At 35.5% G+C, this 24,594-nt stretch overlaps 1 protein-coding gene across 1 annotated transcript in view; it reads left to right on the forward strand.

The window, feature by feature from the left end:
- The first annotated feature begins 2,018 nt into the window (after positions 1 to 2,018).
- Lemd3 (LEM domain containing 3) overlaps positions 2,019 to 24,594 on the forward strand; it is a 66,643-nt gene continuing 44,067 nt past the window's right edge. Inside the window, exon 1 of the mRNA XM_076854825.1 lies at positions 2,019 to 3,528. Within this exon, the coding sequence (XP_076710940.1) occupies positions 2,019 to 3,528 (1,510 nt within the window). The remainder of the gene's footprint in view (positions 3,529 to 24,594) is intronic.

Consider the following 24,594-nt stretch of genomic DNA (forward strand, 5'->3'; position numbering starts at 1 on the left):
TCAGAAACATAAAGTAATTTACCCAAAGTTACATACAGAAATTGAAATGGGGGGCTGCTGGGAGGCTGGGATTGTGCCTCAACAGTAGAACACTCTCCTTGCACTGCCAGACCCTGGGTTAGATCCTCAGCATCACACAAAAATAAATGAGTGAAATAAAGGTATTGTGTCCAACTACAACTAAAAAATCAATATTAAAAAAAGAAATTGAAATGGTCCAACAATCTTTATAGAAGGACATTTAAAGTTCCACAAAAATCAAAGCCTAAACCAATAGATGTGTATGATTCTTACCTGAAGAGCCAACAGGGTGTGAAACAAATGTTGAATCAAGAATAAGAGACAAGATTGGGTCCATATTCAGTTTTAATTCCAAAGCTCACAGGTTAGCCACTCTATTTTGAGATACAACTCCGGTAAACTTATAATAATTTGGTTCTCTATTCAGATAATTATGTTAATAAAATTTTGTGGCATCATCATAGCCATTATAATTTATTGTGCCAAACACTTTTACAAGTGCTTAACAGTCATAGATTGAGGACTATTTGTAAACAATTTTAAAATCTAATCTGATTCAGGTACCTATTCCATTTGCAAATTTTAAAGTTTCAATGATAAAGGAAGTGATCCTCCAAATAGAAGCTTCTTTTGAGAACATGGCAAGCTTTTGTTGAGAAGTAAAATATTGAGGTAACCAAGCATTTTTCACAATTTAGGATGTAGAAAAGCTAGTAACTATGCTTTTGACGGACCTTTTTTTTTTTTTTTTCTGTGCAGCTGTGTATAATGTAATGTGTAAAGTAATTCTTCTTTTGACAAAAAAATTGTAATGTTTCAGATATTGTGCTAGATGCTGTCCTGTAGCTGCTAGGTTACATTCTAGAGAAGTGTCTGCCTTGATAGGCTTTTAGGAAATGGGAAGTGATCTTTACCAAATTGGGCAAGTTTCTCCTCTGGGACTGCTCTGTAAGTGAAAAGGTAGGATTTCCACGTCCTAACTGGCTTTTTTTTTTTTTTTTTTTTTGACTTTGTGTGAAGGTTTATCTGCCTTTCAAACCATTTTGCTTTGCAATTCATTAACTTATTCAACAAATGTTTATTGAGCTTCTACTAGTGTTGTAATAGAAGCAAGGCTCTCTGTGCATGGCGCTTACAGTCCAAAGGAATAAGACAATAAATAATCTTTAAAATAAACAAAAAGTATTTATTAATAATTAACTATTGGTTGGAAAAACGCTAAGCAGTAAATAAACAGGATGATGTGTCGTCAGAATCCTAAAATGAAGCAGACGAAAGTCTCTTTCATTTCCCAAAATGACGACCTTCTGAGGTCATCACATTTTTAAAAAGAAAAAAAAAATGTTAATAACAAATCAAATAGTGAATGAATAGCTAGCATTCTTGAAAAGTGTATTGTAACTAGCCTATTCAGTGTCTTTTTGGAATGAGAAGGGAAAGGTTTTTCAAAAAGAGCAGTGAAAGTCTTTTTTTATTTTTTTAAAATTTTAAGTCAAGCGGAAAGACAAACCGAAAAGAACCTAGAGCCAGAGAGGAAAATTGCCAATCTTGTCTGGCTCTAAAGATTTCGTCTCTGGACTCCCTCAGCAGCGGGAATCTGGATGAAAAGAAAACTAATGTCATGAACTTCAAGGCAGATTCCCTTTTGATTGCGACCGCGGGTAGCAGAAACCTGGGAAGAGGTCAAGGTGCGGATTAGAAAGAGACAGCTCACGGGGAAGGCACTTAGAAGGCCAGGGTTGAGAACTGCAGGAAAGGGAGCCAGACCTAGGGGGTGACTGCGCAGCCACTTCAAGGTGAGCAGTGGAGAAACACTCCGCCGCGGGAGTTCGCGCTGCTCAGGTGGCCCTTTCCCGCTCAGGTGAGCTCCTCCCGCGCCTCCCATTGGCCGAGGCGCCCGTGGCGCTGGGAGGGCGACGCAGCCCGGTCTAGTTCAGGGTCTAGGGCGGCGCGTCACTTCCGGTAGCGCGGAGCTTGTAAAACACCCTGGAGAGAAAATGGCGGCGGCGGCGGCTTCGGGGCCCCAGCAGCTCTCGGATGAGGAGCTTTTCTCTCAGCTCCGCCGTTACGGCCTGTCTCCGGGCCCAGTGACGGAGAGCACCCGCCCGGTTTACCTCAAGAAGCTGAAGAAGCTTCGAGAGGAAGAGCAGCAGCAGCACCGGTCCGGGGGCCGCGGCAACAAGACGCGGAACAGTAATAACAATAACACCGCAGCCGCCACGGTCGCCGCCGCGGGAGCAGCGGCGGCGGCCGTGGGGATGGGGGTCCGGCCGGTCTCGGGTGACCTCTCCTACTTACGGACCCCTGGGGGCCTGAGCCGAATCTCGGTTTCGGGACCGGAGAGCCCCCTGGGAGGGCCCGGGGGCGCCTCGGCCACCCCGGTGGCTGGCAGCAAAGTGCTGCTGGGCTTCAGCTCCGATGAGTCGGACGTGGAGGCCAGTCCTCGGGACCAGGCGGGCGGCGGCGGGAGGAGAGACCGGGCTGCGCTCCAGTATCGCGGGCTCAAAGCGCCGCCGGCGCCCCTGGCCGCCAGCGAGGTGACTAACAGCAACTCGGCCGAGCGGAGGAAGCCCCACTCGTGGTGGGGGGCCAGGAGGCCGACGGGTCTGGAGCTGCAGACCCCGTTGGGGAAAGATGGAGCAGCGGAGGACGAGGACGAGGAGGGAGAAGACGGGGAGGAGAGGGACCCCGAGGCGGAGGAGCCGCTGTGGGCGAGCCGAGCAGTGAATGGTAGCCGGCTTCTCCCCTACAGCTGCCGTGAGAACTATTCGGACTCCGAGGAAGAGGAGGACGACGACGTGGCCACCAGACAGGTATTAAAGGACGACTCCCTTCCCCGGCATCGGCCCAGACGGAGCCATAGTAAGCCTCTCTCCCCGCTGACTGCTAAATCTGCCGGCAGCCGGCGGGATACTTCAGTTCAGGGAGGGGGAGGACTCGCGATGAATGACAGGGCGGCGGCTACCGGGAGTCTAGACAGGAGCCGAAACCTCGAAGAGGCAGCGGCGGAGCTGGGAGGAGGGTGCGATCAAGTGGACTGCAGCCCCATTCCTAGATACCGTGTTAGCGCTAAGAAACTGGCCCCTCTCCTGCCCCCACCAATTCCTGACATGGACTCAACCTTGGATTCATCTACAGGCTCCCTTCTTAAAACCAATAATCACATCGGCGGTGGGGCCTTCAGTGTGGACTCCCCCAGGATTTATTCCAACAGCCTCCCTCCCAGTCCGGCTGTGGCCGCCCCAACTTCACTCAGGATCAATCACGCCAATCATACCGGCTCCAATCATACCTACCTGAAAAACGCATACAGCAAACCGAAGCTTTCAGAACCAGAAGAGGAACTTCTCCAGCAGTTTAAACGGGAGGAGGCGTCCCCAGCAGGGAGTTTCAGTGCTCACTACTTGTCAATGTTTCTCCTTACTGCTGCCTGCTTATTTTTCCTAATATTGGGACTGACTTATCTAGGAATGAGAGGAACAGGAGTATCCGAGGATGGAGGACTCAGTAAGTATTAAACCCGGTGGGTAAGGTTACGAAGAGAGCGTCACTAGTGGTCTGCTTTAACTGCACTTAGCATTTTACTTGAGATGACTTTTACCTGCAAGAACATGGCTTAACAGTGAAACAGAATGCATGTGTCATCTTTCTTTAAGAACAATATTGCCGTTATCAGTATGATATCTTATGACTGTTTTTAAGTTTTTCTGCATGATGAAATTCAAAATAACTTATAAAAGAACAGAATATTGCAAGCTTGTTAGTAAAATGTGTGTTACTCAATTTCGTTTTAGCATTAAATAACTGTGCAGATGCCAATTACTCAATGGGTTTTGAAGTATTACAGAGACATAAAAACAGTGTGTTTTTGTTTTTTTTTACAAATTCAATTGTGATTCTAAAAGGTTGTGTATTATCTCTTGAAATTTGGGTTAAGTGTTTTGTAGAATGAAGTATATGTTTAGGTAGTTCTGTAATTTCCTTAAAGAGAATGAATAATTAAAAAGCAGCAGTGCACATCTCTTAATTGCTTCCCCAGCTCAAAGTAACTCACCTCTCACCTGTGAAAGAGTAGTGGTGGGACATTAAGGGAGCTTACTGTCAGATTTACTTGGATTGGTTTCTAGGCCCTGCTATTTTACTTGCTTATTGACTGTTGGCAGGTGTGTTCATTCATTCTTTAAGGCAGCATCTTCCTCTATGCTGAATAATCAGGAAACAGCAGTAATAGTCAAATCATTCTTCTTAAATACAACAAGAATATAAATACAGACCATTTCGTGTTCTGCAAAGGAAATAAGGATGGAATAAGTGGTGTGCACTACTTCAGATTGGATAGTCAGAGGAGGTGCTATTTGGTTAGACCTGAAGCCTGAGAAGGCCTTGTGGAGAGTCTGGAGAGCACTCTGAGCAGAGATATAAAAGGGAAAGGGCTTGAATTGAGCAATAGCCTTTCTGTAGGTAAGAGTAGAGAATACCTTTCCGAATCTATAAACTGATGTAATACTGATTAGGATGAAGCTTGTGAAGATTAAAAGAGAGAAAGTAAATTAGTGTATAATGAACTGCTGAATACATTTTTCTCAGTGTTAGGTCCTTCTGTCCATTTTCTGCCCATCCCTCCAACATTTAGCACTGGGGATTATACCAAGGGGCAGTCAACCACTGAGAACATCTCCAGCCCTTTTATTTTTTATTTTGAAACAGGACCTTGCTAAAGTTGCTGAGGCTAGCTTTGAACTTGGAGGTCTTCCTGCCTCAGCCTCCTGAGTTGCTGGGATTACAGGTGTGTGCCACAGTGTCTGGCAGATTTTCTAGTATGAATTCACTGCATTGTGATTTGTATTAAAAATTTGGCTTATTAAATTAGTTTTATTTAAAAATAGAGTGAAAGATGCAGTTAATTGACCCAAAATAGCATATAAGTTTTGATTTAGATAATAACCAATTCCAGGATGATCAAACAATAGAATATTACAATATTGCTTAATTACAGGGGTTGAAAGAAGAGTGAAATCCAGCACTTACTTAATTTGTTTCCTGGGAGCAAGAGTGATGTACTGTGTCTTGCTGCAAATATTTGGGAGGAAAAAAATAAGGGCACACTGGAAATTAAACAAATAAACTTCACATAAATGACTGCCTATCAGTGGTACCTATGGGCATCTGTTTCTCTAACAAAGTGTGATCTGGTCGTTTATTTTTTTCTTCTTTTTGGGTTCTGGGGATTGAACTCAGGGGCGCATAACCACTGAGCCACATCCCCAGCCTTTTTTATTTTTTAATTTTGAGACAGGGTCTAAGTTGCTGAGGCTGGCTTTGAATTTGGGATTCCCAGCCTCAACCTCCTGAGCTGAGCCTTTTTGATTGGTCATTTTCTAAGAACTAATTGCTTTACACACATTATTTATAATTCCCAACAACCCATGAATGCATGTGGTGTTATTCTCATTTTATCGACCAGGAAGATGAGACTCAAGTGATTTAAGATATGTACCCACAGTTTGATGGTTTGGTTTCAGATTTTTTTCCAACCGTAAAGCCCTTTTTCTTAACACTGTTTTTCTATATTGTTAGTAGAGAGCTTTGTAGATAAGAGTATCTTTTTATGATTAAGGAAATAATTGAACGTTTGGTAGGATTTCCTACAGAATTACTGATTAGCATAATTCTCAAGATGAGAATTATCTTATTCACATCCTTTTTATCACTTTTAGAATGAATAATTAAATTCTATGCACTAAAATTTCAAGTAGAATAGGATAGAAATGCTAGGATTTTTGGTACTTTTCTCCATCAATATGTAAGAAAGGAGAACATAAAGTGTTTTGCATTTAGCAATTGATAAATGTGAGATAGCTTGGATGATGGAAAAAACAATCTAAGAGGTTGGGAGGATGGAGTTTTAGAACTTGTGTGAATGATCTTGGCTAAGCTCCTTAGCGCTTGCATCTTATGCCAAATGAGATAGCAATATTTGCTGCCCATGGCATTGTGAGGATCAAACGAGATAATTAAGTAAATATAAGGTGGTATTATTCAGAAGTTAAGATGAAATTAGTTGATCCTGGGAAATTACAGTAAAAATGTAAGGAAGTAGTTGTTTCAGTAAATGATATTTAATAGTGCATTTCTTAACTATTTGACTTTTATTAACTTCATTAAGTACACATTGTAGAATTTGATGCAGAAATTTGAATCAGAGTGTAATGAATCCTTACAATATTTGACACACTGTGTACTCTAGTGGAAAGAAGTGCCTGCTGGTTTAGTCTGGTCACCAAATGGTGTTAAGATCTCAAATGTGAATTATTTTTACTGCATTCATTTATGTATTCTGAATTGTTTGTTATGGGTTCATTGGTCAAATAGGACTTGAGGAAATAGATTTTTTTTTGAGTAATAATCTCACCAGAAAATTGTAGGTTATATGTGAGAGTAATTTTAATAAACTATTATTGTTTATTATTTCATTTTATCTTTCAAATTTTTTCATTAGTATTCTATTTTTATTAATTAAATTACTTTAGTACACTGCTAAGTTGTGGTTTACATACCTATAAATGGGGACAGATTAGATGGTCTCTAAGTTCTTTCCAACTCCAAGTTTCAAGATTCTAACTTTGAGCTACCATTCAAACAACCCAAGATCAGCCTGCAGTCAGATTGTTTTTTCCCACTGGTCATTAGATCATAACCCACAAAAAGAAAATATAAAGTAGAATGGATTGACAATCTTAGGCTTAAATGATTGTTATTTAAAATTCTTCAATTGCAAAAGACATATGATTCATGTAGAAAATTTTGATAGAGATGAAGAAAAAAAAAAAAAAGAATGGGTATAGTATGTCCTCCTTCTAATGTCATGCTCATTCCTGGTACAAATATTCAAATATTAGATCCTTTCAAAGCTTTCTTAATCCTTTTAAAACTTTCTTAATTTTTTTCATGTAAATGATGTGTGTGTAGATTTTCATTTAGCTACAAAGGGCTAACTGTACCAAACACAATTTTAAGATATATGGTGAACAATATGTGGATATGAGGAAGATGAAATCTCTTGGAGCTGACCTCCTAGGGAGAAAGATGGACAAGTAAATAAGAATATCAGAGAGTCCTAGTTGTTAACACAGGAAATGCTAGTAACTTTGGGGCTGGTGTGAAAATACACACAGATATCTCTAAGGGGGTGACATTAGAATTGAGATCTGAATGACTTGAAACCCTAGCCATTGAGAGGGATAAGGGCATTTTGGTATAACTAACAGCAAAAAAAAAAAAAAAAAAAAAAAAAAAAAAACACAAAAACCCTGAAGACTGAATAAGTTTGCATGTTTTGATAGATTAGAAAGAGTGGTGTTGCTGGGACTTAGTGAATCAGGAGGAAAATGGCATTAAGTGAAGTTCAGTGGTTAGGCATGGGCCAAGTCATAATGGATTTAAAGACCTTGAGGATTGTGCAAAGGAGTCTGGACATCATACTATACGTATTATCCAACATTTTGTGTTTTTATTCGTTTTTTAAATACTTTTATTGTGTCATGGGTTGCTTTTCAATATAATCTCACTCAAATTTGAATCTCAGTTCTCTTTTATCTGCTCTGTGACTTTACTAGGAACTTAATTGTTACTTATTAAAATTTAAAGATGATAATACCTGCCTGAGGATGGCTTTAAGCACTGTGTGAGATAATGTATGTCTGGCACATAGCAGTCTCTTAGTAGATGGAGATCACGTTAGTATCATTGGCACAAATTCATTACTCAGTAAATATTTGTTAAGTAACTAATCACCTATCAGATACACAACACAGTGGTCCTTAACCACTTAACAGGCTTTACGTTTGTGGATTCAACTAATTGCAGATCACAATGTTTGAAAAAAATCTCATTTGAACATGTATAGATTTTTTTCTTGTCATTATTTCCTAAACAGTATGTATCAAAACTATTTACATCATGTTTACATTTTTTAGGTATCCTAATTTTGAGATACTGTAAATATTAGTTGGGTGTATGTAGGTTATACACAAGTATTATACCATTTTTACATAAGAGAGTCAAGTGTCTGTAGATTTTGGTATCCTCTGGAGGTTCTTGAACTAATTCTTCATCCATACTGAGGAGCCACTCATCAATTCTTGATCAAACTCAGTAAATTGGTTATCTGTTCTATACCTGGGAAGAATATTTAAAAAAAAATTATTGCTATAGAAGTCTCCACTCCACTAATAACAGTCACAGAAAATGGTTAAGAAATATGTAGGGTATTATGTGATGAGGGCCACACTTTTATAAAAGGCAAATCAGTCTTAAATGATCAAAAGCCCTGAATTCCACGTTTGGACTTTATTCTGTAGGTTGAGCAGTGGGAACCAATGGAAGATTTTAAAGCAGAGAAACAGCATGATCAAAGAATAAACAGTTGGTACGGTTAATGAAGTGACAGGGTTGGAGGAAAGGAGTGGTGTGATAAGCACTGGTGGTACGAAACCTGTAGGAGTTGATAATTGTGGAGATGGAGGTCCTATGAATGAGATCATCTACTTAAAGAAAGAAATATACTTGGTGACTACTTTATCTCTTCTTTCTTTATACTCAAGAGATAAGGATTATTCTGTGTCATGAGCCTTTGTGACAGAATGGTGATACTACTGAGAGGAATTAGAAATGTGGAAGAGATATCTTATTTGGAGAAAGATGGTCTAGAGAAAATGAGTTTACTTGAGATGTATTATTTGAGCTGTTCAAGTGGAAATTGTCCTGTTAGATATTGTAGATAATATAATTGGAATAAAGATGAGAGATTGATGCTGAATGTGATGACTGGTATTTTTTACTAAAGGAATAATTACTTTCTGAAGGGGTGTGTGTGTGTGTGTGCATGCGCGCGCGCATGTGTGTCTCCAAGTGTTACAAAGAACATTTTTTAAAAACTATACTTTAAGTGTACTTAAAGTAAAACTAGCCAACGGGTCCAGAATTTGGTATCTACAACTAATGTGGGATTAACAATTTTGAAAAATAAATTGTTGCTCTTATTCCTGAAGAATGAAAGCTGAGTATTATGTTTAAAGTATTTAGAAATTGACTACTGTTTTGTAAAAAAAATATTCCTAGACCTCTAATACTATTTCTGTGAAACCCGGAAGTTAGCATATGCTAGTTTAATGACTTCAGAAATTTAAGTGTACTTTATACAAGTGTCTTTCACTTAAAAATTATCATAATTTAAAATTAGAAATCATTAGAGTGAAAATGTGTACATCCCCACATGTATATCCATAGAGCCTTGTTCGAGGATACACTGGCAAAGAGATTATGTTTGGGTACAGGCCCTTCAACTTGCTAGCTTTTTTTTTTTTTTTTTTTTAACTGAAGATAAGTTGTTTAATTACTGCAAACCAATATTCTTGTCTGTAAAATAAAGTTAAATGAGAATTAGTGAAATAATGCATGAAGAACTCAGTATGTGCATATAGTAATAATAACAGCAGCTAACCCTTATGTAGTGCTAACTATGTGCCAGACAGTGAGCCAAACAATATTATAATCCTCAGGTATTTCTCCCTCAGTAGAAATAAAGAGATGGTGAGAAGTTAAGGAACTTGCCCAGGGTTTTGTAGGTAGTGAGAGCAGAGGCAGGGTTTGAATTCAGATACTGGCCCTTAACCACCCTGTTGGATTGCATCTTATTGCGTATAAATACACAAGAACTTCATATATGTTCTCTGTGATTTTTGTTGTTATCCAGAAAATTGTGAAAATTATGTCATTATCTGGAGTATGGAGGGGGAGAAGAAGATTAATGTATGAAATCCCCAAAGTAGCAGGAATAGTCTGTGAAAAGAAAGTACAAATTTGTACTCCTTCAACAATTAGGAATTGTGTGGGACTAATTATGCTTCCTTAAGGTTTAAGATTCACTCATTGATATATGGAGGAGGGGCATCTGCTATAATATACAAACGATAATACATAATATGATATAAAACTATAATATAATTTATACTTTTTCTAATTTTTTAAAATCTGCAGTTTTAAAACTGGTGGGGAAAATGGTCTCTAGGCTTGCATTATTGCTGTGAAATATTTTTTTCAGTGTTTGTTTTTAAGAGGTAAAGACCTTTATATATAGAGTACTTGAGTTTTCCTTTTTTTGCTCCTTTTAAATTAGCTTTGTATTTTTCCTTTATATTCATTTGTTTTAATGGAAATGAAGTATTCTAAAATTTCAGGAACAGATATTTTTAAAAATTGTTTTCATACACAGGTGTGAATGACTTGGGAGGCTGAGGCAGGAGGATTACAAGTGTGAGGGCAGCCTGGGCAACCTTGTGAGATCCTGACTCCAAAAGTAAAAAGGACTGGGGATGTAGCTCAGTGGTAGAGTGCTCCTGGGTTCCATCGCAGTATTGAAAAACCAATTTTTTCCCCATGATTCCTCAGAATTGTGAAGTTTTAAAGCTAGCTTTCCTTGTTCATTAATAATTCTACATTGACTTTACTACTTGAAAAATATAAGTTAAAGCAAATGTAACTTCAATGTAAAGAGATATTTAGTTTAGTTTATAAATAGTTTAAAAAAGTATACCTTTAACTACTATAAATCTCCTCCAAAGTATATCATAAACAAATAGTTGTAACTGTTTTATGAAAATTTTATTGCTAGTAATAATCCTGAATTTCTTACATACTAAAAATTGTTGCCATTTAATTTGGGAACACAACTCCATAAAACTGGTAACTGTTGTAATAATTATTTACTTATAACTTTAGATTTTGGCTTTCATATTTAGGATTTGTTTTTAAGATTTAAAGTGAACCAGGTAGCATTAAAAAAAACAACAAAAGACAATTTGATTAATAACTTTATTAAAACATTGCTGTCAAAAATAAAAAGGATTAACCAGGAAAAAGTGCTTAGGTTTTAGTATTTACCTAACATTCCACAGTAAAAATTTATTTTTTAAAAACATATTACTAAGGAATTTAGAAGATCATAAAAATTATACAGACAGTGGTTATAATGTCTGAAAATAGAATAATACACCTATCACATGGAAACTCCTGTGTAATTCTTCAGATATCTCAGTTATCTTATTTCTATAGGTATAGAGTTTAAAATCGTACCACTTTTTTTTTTTTTTTTTTGGTCTGGGTAACTGATTTATTGTTCTGCTTTCCTACAGTTTTTTGCTTAAAATGTTTTTGCAAGATGACTTCTGGATTCTTTACAGCTGTGTTGATATCGAGTGGCAAGCCAGAGTTTAGAAACAAGGCTTGGGTACAAAACTATGTAAGAGTTTAATTCAGCTGTTCTAAAGTAATGGGGTGGTAAGTGTGCATGAACAATTGTTCTCTTGCCCTGAATGTGATGTGAATGGAAAAAAATCCTTTAGGAGTAGGTAGGTATTTTAGTACATAGCAGAAAATTAATTTTTGTTTTGCAGTTAGGAAGCCCACATAAATATATGGATTTGCTGGCGGTGATTAATTCCTGAAAGCACTTTGTACTTGTAGAGGAAGCTTTTTCCCTGCAGGAATTCAGGTATAATTTTCAAAAGTTATATATGGAGATTACAACTGAAGTTAATTAGGAGTGGAGATATTTAAACATATCTATTTCTCCTAGCCTCTGGGCTGTGGCTTAGAACCTTGGTCATGGTCAACCTTATTAATGATTTCCTCTAATGATATCTCCCGTGGGATTTCAAATGCTTTCTTATTTGATTTAATTTGCCTGAAGAAACATTTCTTGTTTCTTCTATTCACTGACTCAGATTTTTATTGAGTATCATAAGTGTGCCAAGTAATACCTGAAAATAAGTATATACTTTTTAGAACCATATGAATGATACTCTTCTCTCAGACACATTGTCCCTCTGCCTCTACTTCATGGCAGGTTTTTTTTTTTTTTCCCTAAACATTTATTGAAAACTTTCTATGTATGAGTGTTTTCATTTTCCTGAGGGTAACTAATAATATCCCCGTGAGAAAACTGAAACTTAAGAGGTTTGTCCAAGACCTCATAGCTAAGTAAGTGTTAAACAGCTGAGTGTTATGCAGTATTTGAATCCACCATCTCACTTGAGAGGCTACTGTCTTTATCTACTGGCTATGGTAGTTATTTAGGCTTTATCTTATTATCAGCTACTGTTTGGCCAAGTAAGTTATTCAGTCTCTGGGTTGATATCTGTCAAATGAGAGCATAGTAAAAGTAACTTTACAGTTTCCAGCCAGTGTTTTTTTTTGTAGGGAACTAATGTGATGTCTGTAGAAATGATTTTGGGAAATTTGAAATGATATAAACTATATTTTTATATGATTGAGTTAGGATTTTCTAGCTTTAGTAACGTAATTTAAGTAATACATGTTCAACACTGTGACTTAATAAGTAATAAGAGAGTTGGTTAAATTTATAGTCCTTATTAGTATGTTTAAACCTTTCTCTCTAAGAGTTATTGGGCTGGGGCTGTAGCTCAGTGGTAGAGTGCTTGCCTAGTAAGTGTAAAGCATTGGGTTTGACCCTTAGCACCACATAAAAATAAACAAATAAAGCATGCTGTCCATCTATAACTACAAAAAAAAAAAGTCATTGTTTCACATTGATTAGTGTCTTATTTCTAGAATTGAAAAAATGTTTTTTTTTCTAACTATATTAATTTAACAGGTGATGAAACAAAACTTGAAACTAGACTTTAACCTGGCTGACCATCCTAAGATAAATTTGCTGGTAGGAAAGTTGGAGATGATAGATCTTTAATTCATAACATAGCACTGAATTTGAGGCAGAAAAACATTTTTTTAGAAAGTGTAAGCTACTGTTAGTGTTATCTATGGAGCAGACAGTGCATATAGTTGGTAGAGAAGGATGGCTTGTCACATGCTGTTCTTCAGCTAATTTGTAAGATAGCATAAGTACTATTATTATCGAAGTGGGAAGATGAGGTGTGTCTCTATGAATAGGCAATAGATTAAATGAGAGTAGGAGGTATGAAATAAAATGTATTTAAAAATATGATATTAAAATCATACTACTTAAATGGAAGGAATTTAAAATGTATTAGTATCTTCAGTCTTCTAGATAATTCATATGAAGCACATAATGAAATTTTCACCCAATTTTGCATTTGAAACTTTAGCAATGATGTGATTTGTTTAGAGCAGAACTGTTCAATAGAAATATAAATATAGTATGAGTCACACCTGTGATTTTAATTTTTCTAGTAGTCACATTAAAACAAAAAGGTGATATCAGTATTAATAATATATTTAATCCACTATAATTCAAATAGCATTTGACATAAACGAATATAAAATTTGTTGATGAGTCATGCGCGGTGGTGCATGCCTGTAATCCCAGCAGCTTAGGAGGCTGAGGCAGGAGGATTGCAAGTTCAAAGCCAGCCTCTACAATTTAGCAGTGCTAAGCAACTCGGTGAGACCCTGTCTCTAAATAAAATACAAAATAAGACTGGGGATGTGGCTCACTGGCCAAGTGCCCCTGCATTCAATCTCTGGCACCTGCTGCTGCCCTCTAAAGAAGCTGATGAAACATGTTCTTTTGTACTAAGGCATCAGAATCCAGTGTGTATTTTATACTTAACAGTGTAACTCAGTTTAGACTAGTCATGTTGTAAGTGTTCAGTTGTGGCTTGGTTAGTGGCTTCCCTGTTGAACAGTGTGTATCTAGATTCCCTCAGTTAAGGAGTTACATTGTTGGTTTTAATGAGTTCTAATGATTATTAATTTTTAAATGATTACAATGTGCTATGCATGATGTTTTCTACATTTTTTCCATTTAATCTTTCTAATACTAGACACTTTGTTATAATTTTATAGGTACATATAATGAGGTGTAGAGTTATTAATTTGTTAAAAAGGCATTCTGTAGCAGAGCAGGATTTACAGTTAGAACTAATCCTAAAACCCTTGTCTTTATACCCTAAGGGCAACCAAATTCCTGCTCATACATTTTCATAAATATTCAGTTACATAATTATAAACTAAATCGTAGACATCCACCTCAAAAGAAGAATAATTATGTACAAATTTATATCCATTTAAATATTTTCATGTATATTTTACATATATATTCATATTTGTATTCCTATATATGATTAAAAATATTCAATCCCTAAACTAATCCTATTTTACTACATTAGTCCTACACCTACTAATATGCCTCAGAGAAACCTCTATACATATAAATCATAACATTTTACAGGAATGTACCTATGTATTTGGGGATATAAGTTTATAAATTCACATAAAAACCCATAGATATTTTTCATATATATGCTCATTTCCATAGACATAACCCAGATTTCACACGTAATATAACAATATTGCTTACCTTAAAAATATCCATAGATAAAAGTATATATATATTATATATATATTTGATATATTACCTCTATATTCATATTTATATTCATATATATTGATATATATGTTACAAAGGTAACCCATCTTCTCAACCAAAGCTGTAACTCAGAACTAAACCTAACCCTACCCATAGTTGTGAGGCTTTTAAACAAAAATTATAAATATTACTGAATATGCATATATATTTTCACATATGTATTCTGTATTTGTTTATATACCTTTACATATATGTATGTAACCTAACAGCAACCCAAATCCTACCCATAAATTCTCATATATATTCAGTTACAAAATCATATCCTATATTTTTCCAAAAATTTAAACATCCATCTCAAAAGAAAAATAACTATATACAAACCCATATCTATTTGTGTATATATATATATATATATATTCACATTTGTATTTATATATATGGATAACAGTGTTCAAACCCAGTATTATTGTGTTGTGGTCTATTTGATTTTTGAAGTTGAGAAGGGTTTGTTTGATGTATGTAGATGCTCCATTGTTTGGGGCATAAATATTTATGTTTTGTTGATGTATAATTCCCTTAAGCAGTATGAAATCTCCTTTGTCCCCCTTCTGATTAACTTTGGCTTGAAGTCCACTTTATCTGACATGAGGATATGATCCATGTGAGTGATGTTTTCTTTCCATTCTTTCACTTTCAGTCTTTGGACGTCTTTGCCCAGAAGATGAGTCTTTTGTAGACAGAATATTGTTGGGCCTTGTTTTTTAATCCAACTGCCAATCATTATCTTTTGATGAGGTTAGGCCATTAATATTCAAGGTTATTAAGATATGATTGTGTTCCTGGTCATTTTGTTCATTTCTAGTTTTTAATTTGAATTAGTTTCTTTTTGATTGACTATTCCTTTAGTATAGCTCCTCTCTTTGCTGGTTTTCACTTTTTTCATTTCATCTTCATGGAATATTTTGTTTAGAATATTCTAAAGTGCAGGCTTTCTGGTTGTGGATTTTTAAAATTTTTGTTTATCATGGAAGATATTTATTTCATCTTCAAATCTGAAGCTTAATTTTGCTGGAGATAGGATTCTTGGGTGGCGTCCATTTTCTTTCAGAGCTTGATATGCGTTATTCCTCCTAGCTTTGAGGGTCTGGTTTGAGCAATCAGCTGAGATCCCTATTGATTTCCCTCTATATGTGATCTGATGTTTTTCTCTTGCAGCCTTTGCAATTCTATCCTTATTCTGGATGCTTGGCATTTTTATTTAATGTGTCTTTGATTTTGTTGTAATTTTACACATTTGGGGTCCTATAAGACTCTTATATTTGATTTTCCATTTCATTCTTTAGCTTTGGGAAATGTTCCTGATATTTCATGGAAAAAATTGTGCATTCTTTTGGTTTGTATTTCTGTGCTTTCATCTATCTTAATAAATCTTAAATTTGGTCTTTTCATGTTATCCCATATTTCGTGGAAGTTCTGTTCATGGTTTATTATATTCTCTCCATGGTCAACTCTGTTATCAATATATTTTGTCTTCATTGTCTAAGGTTCCATTTTCCAAGTGGTCTAGTCTGTTGGTGATTCTTTTCTATTGGTGATGCTTTCTATTGAATTTTTCATTTGGTTTATTGTTTCCTTCATTTCTAGATTTCTTTTTTTTCCCCCCAGAATCTATCTATCTTTATTGAAGTCATCTTTTGCTACCTGTATTTGCTTTCTTACATCATTCTAACTTTGCAGATCAGTTTAACTGTACATTTTAAACTCCTTCTCTGACATTTCTTCCACTATGGTGTCCATGGATTCTACAGTTGGAGTATCTTGGTTTGCTTGGCAGTTTGTTCCCTTTCTTTTTCAGGTTGTTTGTGTGTCTACCCATCTAACAGTATGGATCTGAGGGAGTAGAGTTTCTACCCTGTGGATTTACAGTGTCTCTGAAGGTTTCCAGTATCTCACTGTTTAGGGGGAGACAAAAAACAACAATGACCAATGCAAACAAGTTACAGAATAAACCAAATAGTTTCTACTGTGACCTCTACAATGTTAATTATCACAATAAACAGAAATGATACAATCAGTTATTGCCTATAATAAAAAATAGCAAATTTGCAAAAGGGTTAACATTTTCAAATGGTGAACAGGGAGAGAATAGATGTGATATAGGATGTCATGATTATAAGAGGAGAGGAGGAGAGAAGATAAGTAAAAGATTAAAGTAAGAGTGAAAGAGATTGGCTGTTAGCAGAAGGAAAGAGACAGGGAAACAGAAAAAATTATAAAGCAAAAATTTTAAAAAATTAAAAATAAAATAATACAAAACAAAACTAAAACATACATTTTAGTGAACATCTAGTTATATTATTAATGTTTTGTGAACATCTAATTATATTACTAATCCATGTAATATAACTGGCTTTAAAAATGCTAGAGATAAGAATAAAAAAAAATAGAAAATTGTAAAAATGTGCATGTAGCTTTAAGGTCACAATTAATCAGTGAAGAAGAATTAAAAAAATAAAAATGAAAAAGAAAAAAAATCTTGATGAAAATTGGAGTTCAAAATATGCTCAGCTTCTCTTTTCAGCAGTTTTAGGTAGGGTCTTCTGAAGTATGATGCTCCAACCTCTGGATTGCTGGAGTGAGAGAAGTAATCCCATAGATGGGTTTGGTTAGGTGGACTCAGCCTCTTTGCTGAATGCTAATTGGTCTGGAGATTATAAATCAGTGTACCCCTGTCATCACCCAGTATTTCCTGGTCCACGCTGGAAGACTTTACCCCAGAGAGCTCCCCTAGGTTCCACTCGTGTGGTGGGGGAGTCACTTCTTTGTCCCCTACGTCATCTGCAGACTCCACCTTTCCTGGTCTTGGGTTCAGTCTCCAAACAGTTTTTCCTGCCCCTGCCATTCCGAGTTCCCAGTGTATCTCCCAGCTGGTCTGTAAGCAGTCAGATTGGGAGAGGGAAGGGTAGAGCTGGGTGGGTTTTCGTTGCTAGTTGTACCCTGTGGAAACTCTCTCCACATTTGATTTTTTTCTGTTCACTATGTTGTGCAATGTGTGTTTACTGGACCTATATTTCCGGCCAAATTCTGGTTTGCCAGGAATTGTGTCTCTCTGTTGCTGGCCCTCCCAATGGAAGCTGCAGAATGGTTCCTTCCTTTGTCCTCCCTTGCTGCCTGGAGAAATGGCAGCTTCCCCCCCCCCCCCCCCAAATATTATGTAGCAATTCCTTCAGGTTTCTTGGGCAATGTCCTTGGTCTCTAAACACTCTGTACCTAGACATGCCATGGGTCTCCCAAAAACGTGGGTTCTCTAAATTCCTTATCCCTCTACTGTGCTCATGGAGGGATCCCTCTGGCTGGAGCTTCTGGCCTAGCTGTGGCAACAGCAGAGCCACTGGGGATTTTTTTCCCCTTATTTTATTATGTCCAACATCCATGTCCCAGGTCTGCTTTGAATGTCCAGTTTTAAGTTCCAATAATTCTCCCCTCCCCTCCACTTTTTTTTTGTTCACCCACCTTGGGGAGAAGCTACCTGACTATTGGTTTCACACCTTGAAGCAGCCAGGAATGCAACCTTCTCTATTCTGCCATCTTGGATCTCTCTCTGCTCCAGAGATTTTTAAATTTTAAAAATTATACTAGATTGAAGTTAATACAAACATTTTTTAATTATGTCAAGAAGGAAAAAAAGGGTAAAGTATTTCCCAATTACTTTGAAAATATTTAGCATCTTTAAATAAATTTTGTATTATTTGGATTGGAAAATGAGAGAAACATGGGCAATTTAGTGTCTTGCTTGAATTTTATTTTGGACAGAATATCAGTCTGAATGCATTTTTTAAAAATAGGTGTGCAACATTCTGTTGAGTTGGTAGAAATTGCTTTTCTTTTTCTCTTGTAAACACATACTACATTCTTTAAAATTCTTTTTGTCTTAATAATTTCTGTAGAGATTAAAATAAAGATGCCAGAGTTCATCAGTATCTGCTTAGTGATAAGAACTATAGTACAAATATTAGAGGGAAATAAATAAAACTATGTAAGCATGTTTTGGATGTTTAAAAAAAGATTAAATAGGCTATAGTAGGGTGTACAATTTGAGAAAAAGAACAAACTGCTTAAAGTGGAAGAAATTCTGGCAAGTCCATCTGCTAGCTAAAGAAGGCATAACATGAATATAGATAAATAATTATTTTGCACTTTAATTTACAAGGTCTTTTACATATTTTCTTCTGTAGTCAACTCTACCAATTTATTACAGTGTGGTTGCTATGCTTTTGTTTTTATGTTTTTGCTAATAAATCCAGGTTCTGAAGGAAGGGAGGTTACATGAAATTGAATAAAAGCAGTTAAATTTAAAATCAACATTTTTGCCACCTAAGATTATCTTAGGGTTTGAAGGAGTTTTAGAAATCATTAGCTCACACAGTGGAATGTGGGAGTATATAATGTTTTTGTTGGGCTCTTTTGATCATAAAGACAGTTTTACAAAATTGAGGGTTTACTGTGAGGATGCATGTAAACTCAAATCAGAAAAGCTTGAGGAGTGAATTAAATTGAAAAACTCGGTCTGTGTATTTGCAAGTGCTTCTATCTTGGTACTGTGTTAAAAATTAAAACTCTCTTGGTACTCTGTTAAGTTTTGCTTGCATTATTTCATTTAATTCTTAAAATTCTAAGAACCAGGTATTACTGTTTCCATCTTTAGATGAGGAAGCTGAGGATTAGAGAGGTTAAGAAACTTATGTAGAGTCAGTAAATGGCAGAACCAAGAGTTGAATACAGATACTATGACTCTCGCTATAGAATCTTTGTACTTAAACTGTATTATCTGCATGATCTTATGTCTTCTCAAAAGAGTTTTTTTTTTTTTAATTTCCTTTGAAGTTGTTCCCACTTGCCCTTTGAAAAAAACAAAAAGCTTGATATTCTCCTAGACCAGGAGCTCTTAAAACAGTGATCCAGTGATCCATGAATCTTAATGAAGCAATAAATGGGCTCCGGGTGAACAGTAACTCCTTGAAATGTATGAAAAGTTTGGGAAAAAAAAGTGTGTGTGTGTGTGTGTGTGTGTGTGTTTGCGTTTTGTGAGAGAGACGGTCCACAGATTTTATTTAATTCTCAGAGAGATCTGTGTGCCTTCCCTAAGTAGTGAGAATCACTCACTGCACTATCAGTTACACTAGGAAAGGTTATATGAGTTTTCATTTTTGTATCTCCTAATACCTAGATTTTGACTATTCATAAAGTATTTGATGAATAAAGTTAAATGAATAGAGATAGTGTTAGCTTTCCATCCATTACTGTAACAAATACTTAAGATAAATCAACTAAGAAAAGATTTATTTCAGCTCACAATTTTAGAGGTTTCAGTTCTTGATTGATTGACCCTGTTGATTTGGGACTGTGGTGAGATAGCACATATAGCAGGGAGGCTTTGATGAAGCAAAACCTTTTACTTCATGGCAGGGATGTGAAGGAGAGTCAGAGGAATGGTCTAGGTTCCCAGTATCCCCTTTAAGTTTACTAGTGACTGGAAGACCTCGCACAAGAATTTACACCTTAAAAGATTCCCCTACCTCTCAGTAGGACCACAGGCTGAGGGCCACATCTCTCACACATAGACCTTTTGGGGACACTTATTCAGACCATAGCAGACATTATGTAGGGAGATTAGTCCTAATCCAAGTTTTCAAAATGCCTTGCGTGTTTTCTTAAAAGAGTGCTAATACATCAGTCATACATAAGTTTAAATTTCAAGTTCTGGTGTATACTGATTGCATGAAGTAAAGAGCATGAAGCAAAAACTAAATGTGTTCAAAAATTCCATTGAAAGCATGGTCTATGTATTTTATATGGTCTCTCAAAAAAGACATTTGTTTTTCTTCAGTGTAAGATTAGATTTTCAAAAATACTTAATGAAGAATTAAGGACGATTGTTTATCTTTAAACATTAAAATCATACTCGGTGCTTGAAGTATACTGTAAAAGCTATATGGAAACTGAGAGTAGCTTAAGAAATAGCATAATATTAAAAGAACATAAAACTTTTGACAAATCAAAAATAAGAAGTCATGAATTGGGCATCAGTTAGAACCAGAAGAGATTCAGAAAGCTCTATTCCATAGCACCATAGGCAGTGAACATTTATAGCTGAATGTGGAAGAGAAATTCTCTTTGGTTAGTATGGAAAAACCCTAGTTTGAGGTTAGTTGGCAATTTCTAATAGGTTAAATTTATGTCTCCTTTTGCTGCTTACACTGAATTGGGTTTTGGTTTACTTACATTGGAGCTCCACTTACAGAGTCAAACTCAGATTAAGAACTTCCTTATTTGCTTGACTTCCTTATTTGCTTGACTTAGAGATCTCCTATCTCTAAGTTATGTCTGGGTCACTGACAAGTAGAATGGATGAGGAATTGCATGTATCATTTTTTTTAAGCATTCCTTCACATGGTACTCATTTGTATTCTCCCACTTTGACATAAGTAGAAGTTGTAGAAATTAGAAGATGTTAGATGAGAATTGATATGATTCTATTTTATGCTGTATGTTCTGTCTGTTGTGTTCATATAGAAGCATAGTTTTACTCCAAGGTTCTATATAACCAGCAAAAGTCTTACTTAGCCTGTTTGCCACATGTCATAACTGCTTGAATGGTTGTTTTATCCAGTGGTTTTGTTTTTGACTTACTGATGACATTTGTAAATGTCTCTGTTTGCTAAGTAACTTTTCATCTATGTCTACTCTCTTTTAGAGCTAAGGTCAGGAGAGAGGTGACTTTTAAGCACATTTCTCAATGATGATCTTAGCTTCAAATTTAGTTCAGATGTTCATTTTGGTCAATCTCTGCTTTGTCTAGACATATTAGGCTCTTTTCCATTTTATCAAAACAGTATTCCTTAGTCCTATTTGATGAGTGAAATGAAAACTGTCATTAGTATTTTTCAGTCCTAATAACATCTTTTCCTCTGCAGACTCTCTGGTTTTCTTATTTGCATATTATCTATGTGCAACATAAAATTAAATTGGTGATAGTCATTTAAGATTTCAAGCATATGCATTGTAATTTAGACTGTTACTGTCTTAGTCTCGTGAGCTGCTATAACAGAATACTTGAAATTGAGTATATAAATAACAGATTTATTTATTTATTTATTTATTTATTTATTTATTTATTTATCTATTGCTTTGAAGGCTGGAAAGTCCTAGATTGAGTGGCTTGCATCTAGAGGGCCTTGGTGTATCATGTGTGCCCTCTCTTGCTTTTCTACCTTCTGCCATAGAAAAAGTTGACTTGCTTTTATAACAAATCCCCTCTTATAATAATATATCCACTTCTGCATGATAATGTAGAGCCCTCATGACCTAATTAGATAATTATCCTAAATATCTCATCTCTCAATTCTGTTATATTGGGGTTTCAATTTCTAGCACATTAACTTGGGAGACACATTCAAACCCTAACAGTTACTAAGTTAGGCACCTACTATATTTAAAATTGTATGGGAAATTCATGTTATTTTATTGCATTGCTCTTGAGATAGGCTGTATAGTGTATCCCAGATCCCTTTTGGGCCTCTGAATTCTCCTTTAGCAGTATTCTTTCAGAACAGACCTTGTTATAATGCAAGTTTCACTTGTAATCTTGTAACGTAAACCTTGAGAAAGTGTTACAGTCAGTCTCTAGTGTGTAACAGTTAATGTTTAAAAATCTCTTAGAACAGTGAGCTGTCATCATATTTAATAAATTACAGTATTTCATTAGCATAAACTCCTCTGAGTGCCAAGTTAGCTGTCACACAGATGCCTGGTATTATTTATAGATTTGTATCTAACCTTTGTGGGTCGTCTTATTTTTATTTTCTATTCACTTGTCACTCTGCAATAATTTAACTTAACTGCCAAATGTACAAAAATAATTTTCAAGAAGAAATCTGTTGAAAGTACTGAAAGGCAGAACACTCAAAAATTTTGGACCTTGAGCAGTATAGTAAGTAGACATGTTGCTTTGTCTTTATTTGAATATGTTCTATCTACTGTTTTTCTTTTCAGCATTTGGGAAAACTTCAGGCATGTCTTTGGCAAATTTAGATGGAGATAGCAGCCTGATTGTTTCCTTTAGAACTTTGAGCCACTGAGATTTGTCTTTGTATGAAGGCTCAGGGTGTAGGGAATTTATTATTAGTTTTGTATTTTATTTCAAATTGTTGATATTTTAAGTCTGAAAGTCTTTTTTCAGAGTAAACTTTTAAAAAAATTTTTTTTTAGTTGCTGATGGACCTTTTTTATTTTTATTTTATTTTATTTATTTATTTTTTAAATTTTATTTTTTTATTGGTTATTCAAAACATTACAAAGATTGCAGAATCACATCGGTTTTTTTTTTTTAATTTTATTTTTTTATATTTTATTTTATTAATTTGTATATAGTGCTGAGAATCAAACCCACTGCCTCACACATGCTAGGCAAGTGCTCTACTACTGAGCCACAACCCCAGCCCGCAGAGTAAACTTTTTTTGGGGGGCATAGAAACTTCAATTTTAGTTACTAGTCAAATTTGAGAATTATAAATCCTATGGAAAATTTTTTGGAATTGTGTATCTCTGTTGTGATATCTGTTCATTTTTGGAAGAAATAGCCTTATTAAAGGTTTCTAAATGTATAGTATTTTGGTATTCTCTTGATTTGATAGGGATCTAACTTTCTAATTTAGTCATATTTTATTCAGATAAGTGAGACTAGTTCTATAAAATCATTGATAGGTGAATTACTTTCAACTCACTAACTTAATAAGCACTTAAGAAAATAGCTAATGAATATTTGTGGACATTTACTTTTAAGACTACTAGACAAAATTACATATTTTGACTTTTCTAATGTGTTGTTTCTTAGTTATTTTAGTAAAAAGAACTTAAGATTTATTTGTAATGTAAATTATGTGAATTGTATAAGACTAGCAAGACCTTACTTTAAAAAAAAAAAAAAGAAAGAAAAGCCTTTAAATTACACAACTCCAGTTTTTGTTTGTTTTACTTTGTTTTTGCAAGAGGAGGAATTTTCTGTTTGCAGTTTATAAATATTTTAGATTGAATTGAAAGAAAAATTTTTTTGTGTGTTAAGCTGCAGCTTTTAAAATTGAGGTTTTCAACTGATGTATTTAGGTTTTGAAGTAATCTTTAACAATTCTTTGATAGAAATTTTAGCTTGATTTTATTTTTTACAGTACTTGTAGATTCACAGCAAAAAAAATTGAGCAGAAAGCACAGAAATTTCCCTCATACCTCTACTTCTACACATATGTGACTTTCCCCATTATCAGCATGCTCCACTAATTTGGTGCAGTTGTTACAATTGATGAACCTACATTGATGAATCATTTTTACCTGAAGTGCATAGTTCACGATAAGCTTTACTCTTGGGGATATACACTGTAAGGACTTGGACAGATTTATGATGACATTTATTTACTGTTATAGTATCATTCAGACTAGTTACATTACCCTAAAACTCCTCTGTGATCCACCTATTTATCTCTCCATCCCCTTTAACTCCTTGGTAACCACTGATTTTATTTCTTACTGTCTTCATTGTTTTGCCTTTCTTAGAATGTCATATGTAATTGTATAGTATGTGCTCTTTTTAGACTGCCTTCTTTCACTTAATAACATGCATTTGAGCTGCTTCCATTTTTTTTTTTTTTTATGGCTTGATAGCTCATTTCTTTTCAGTGCTGAATAAATAATCTATTGTCTAGGTATACAACAGTTTGTTTATTCATTTACCTATTGAAGCATATCTTGGTTGCTTTAAGTTTGAATAATTATGAATAATGCTGCTGTAGACATCCATGTGCAGGTGTTTGTGTGGACCTAAATCTTCACCTCCTTAGGGAAAATACCAAGGAGCATGATTATTTGATTATATGGGGAGAGTATGTTTACTTTTATAAGAAAATACCAAACTTTCTCCCAAAGTGGATGTGCCATTTTACATTCCCACCAGCACTGAATGAAAGCTCCTGCTGTTCCATGGCTTTGCCAGCATTTGATAATGTCAGTGTTCTGGATTTTGGCCATTCTGAGAAGTATGTAGTGGTATCTTCTTGTTTTTATTTGCATTTCTCCGATGACATGATATAGAATGTCTTTTCTTCTTTGGAGAAGTCTGTTGAGTTCTTGACCCATTTTTTTTTATATTGTTTGTT

Source organism: Callospermophilus lateralis, chromosome 4 (assembly GCF_048772815.1).
Source record: "Callospermophilus lateralis isolate mCalLat2 chromosome 4, mCalLat2.hap1, whole genome shotgun sequence".
NCBI lineage: Eukaryota > Metazoa > Chordata > Mammalia > Rodentia > Sciuridae > Callospermophilus > Callospermophilus lateralis.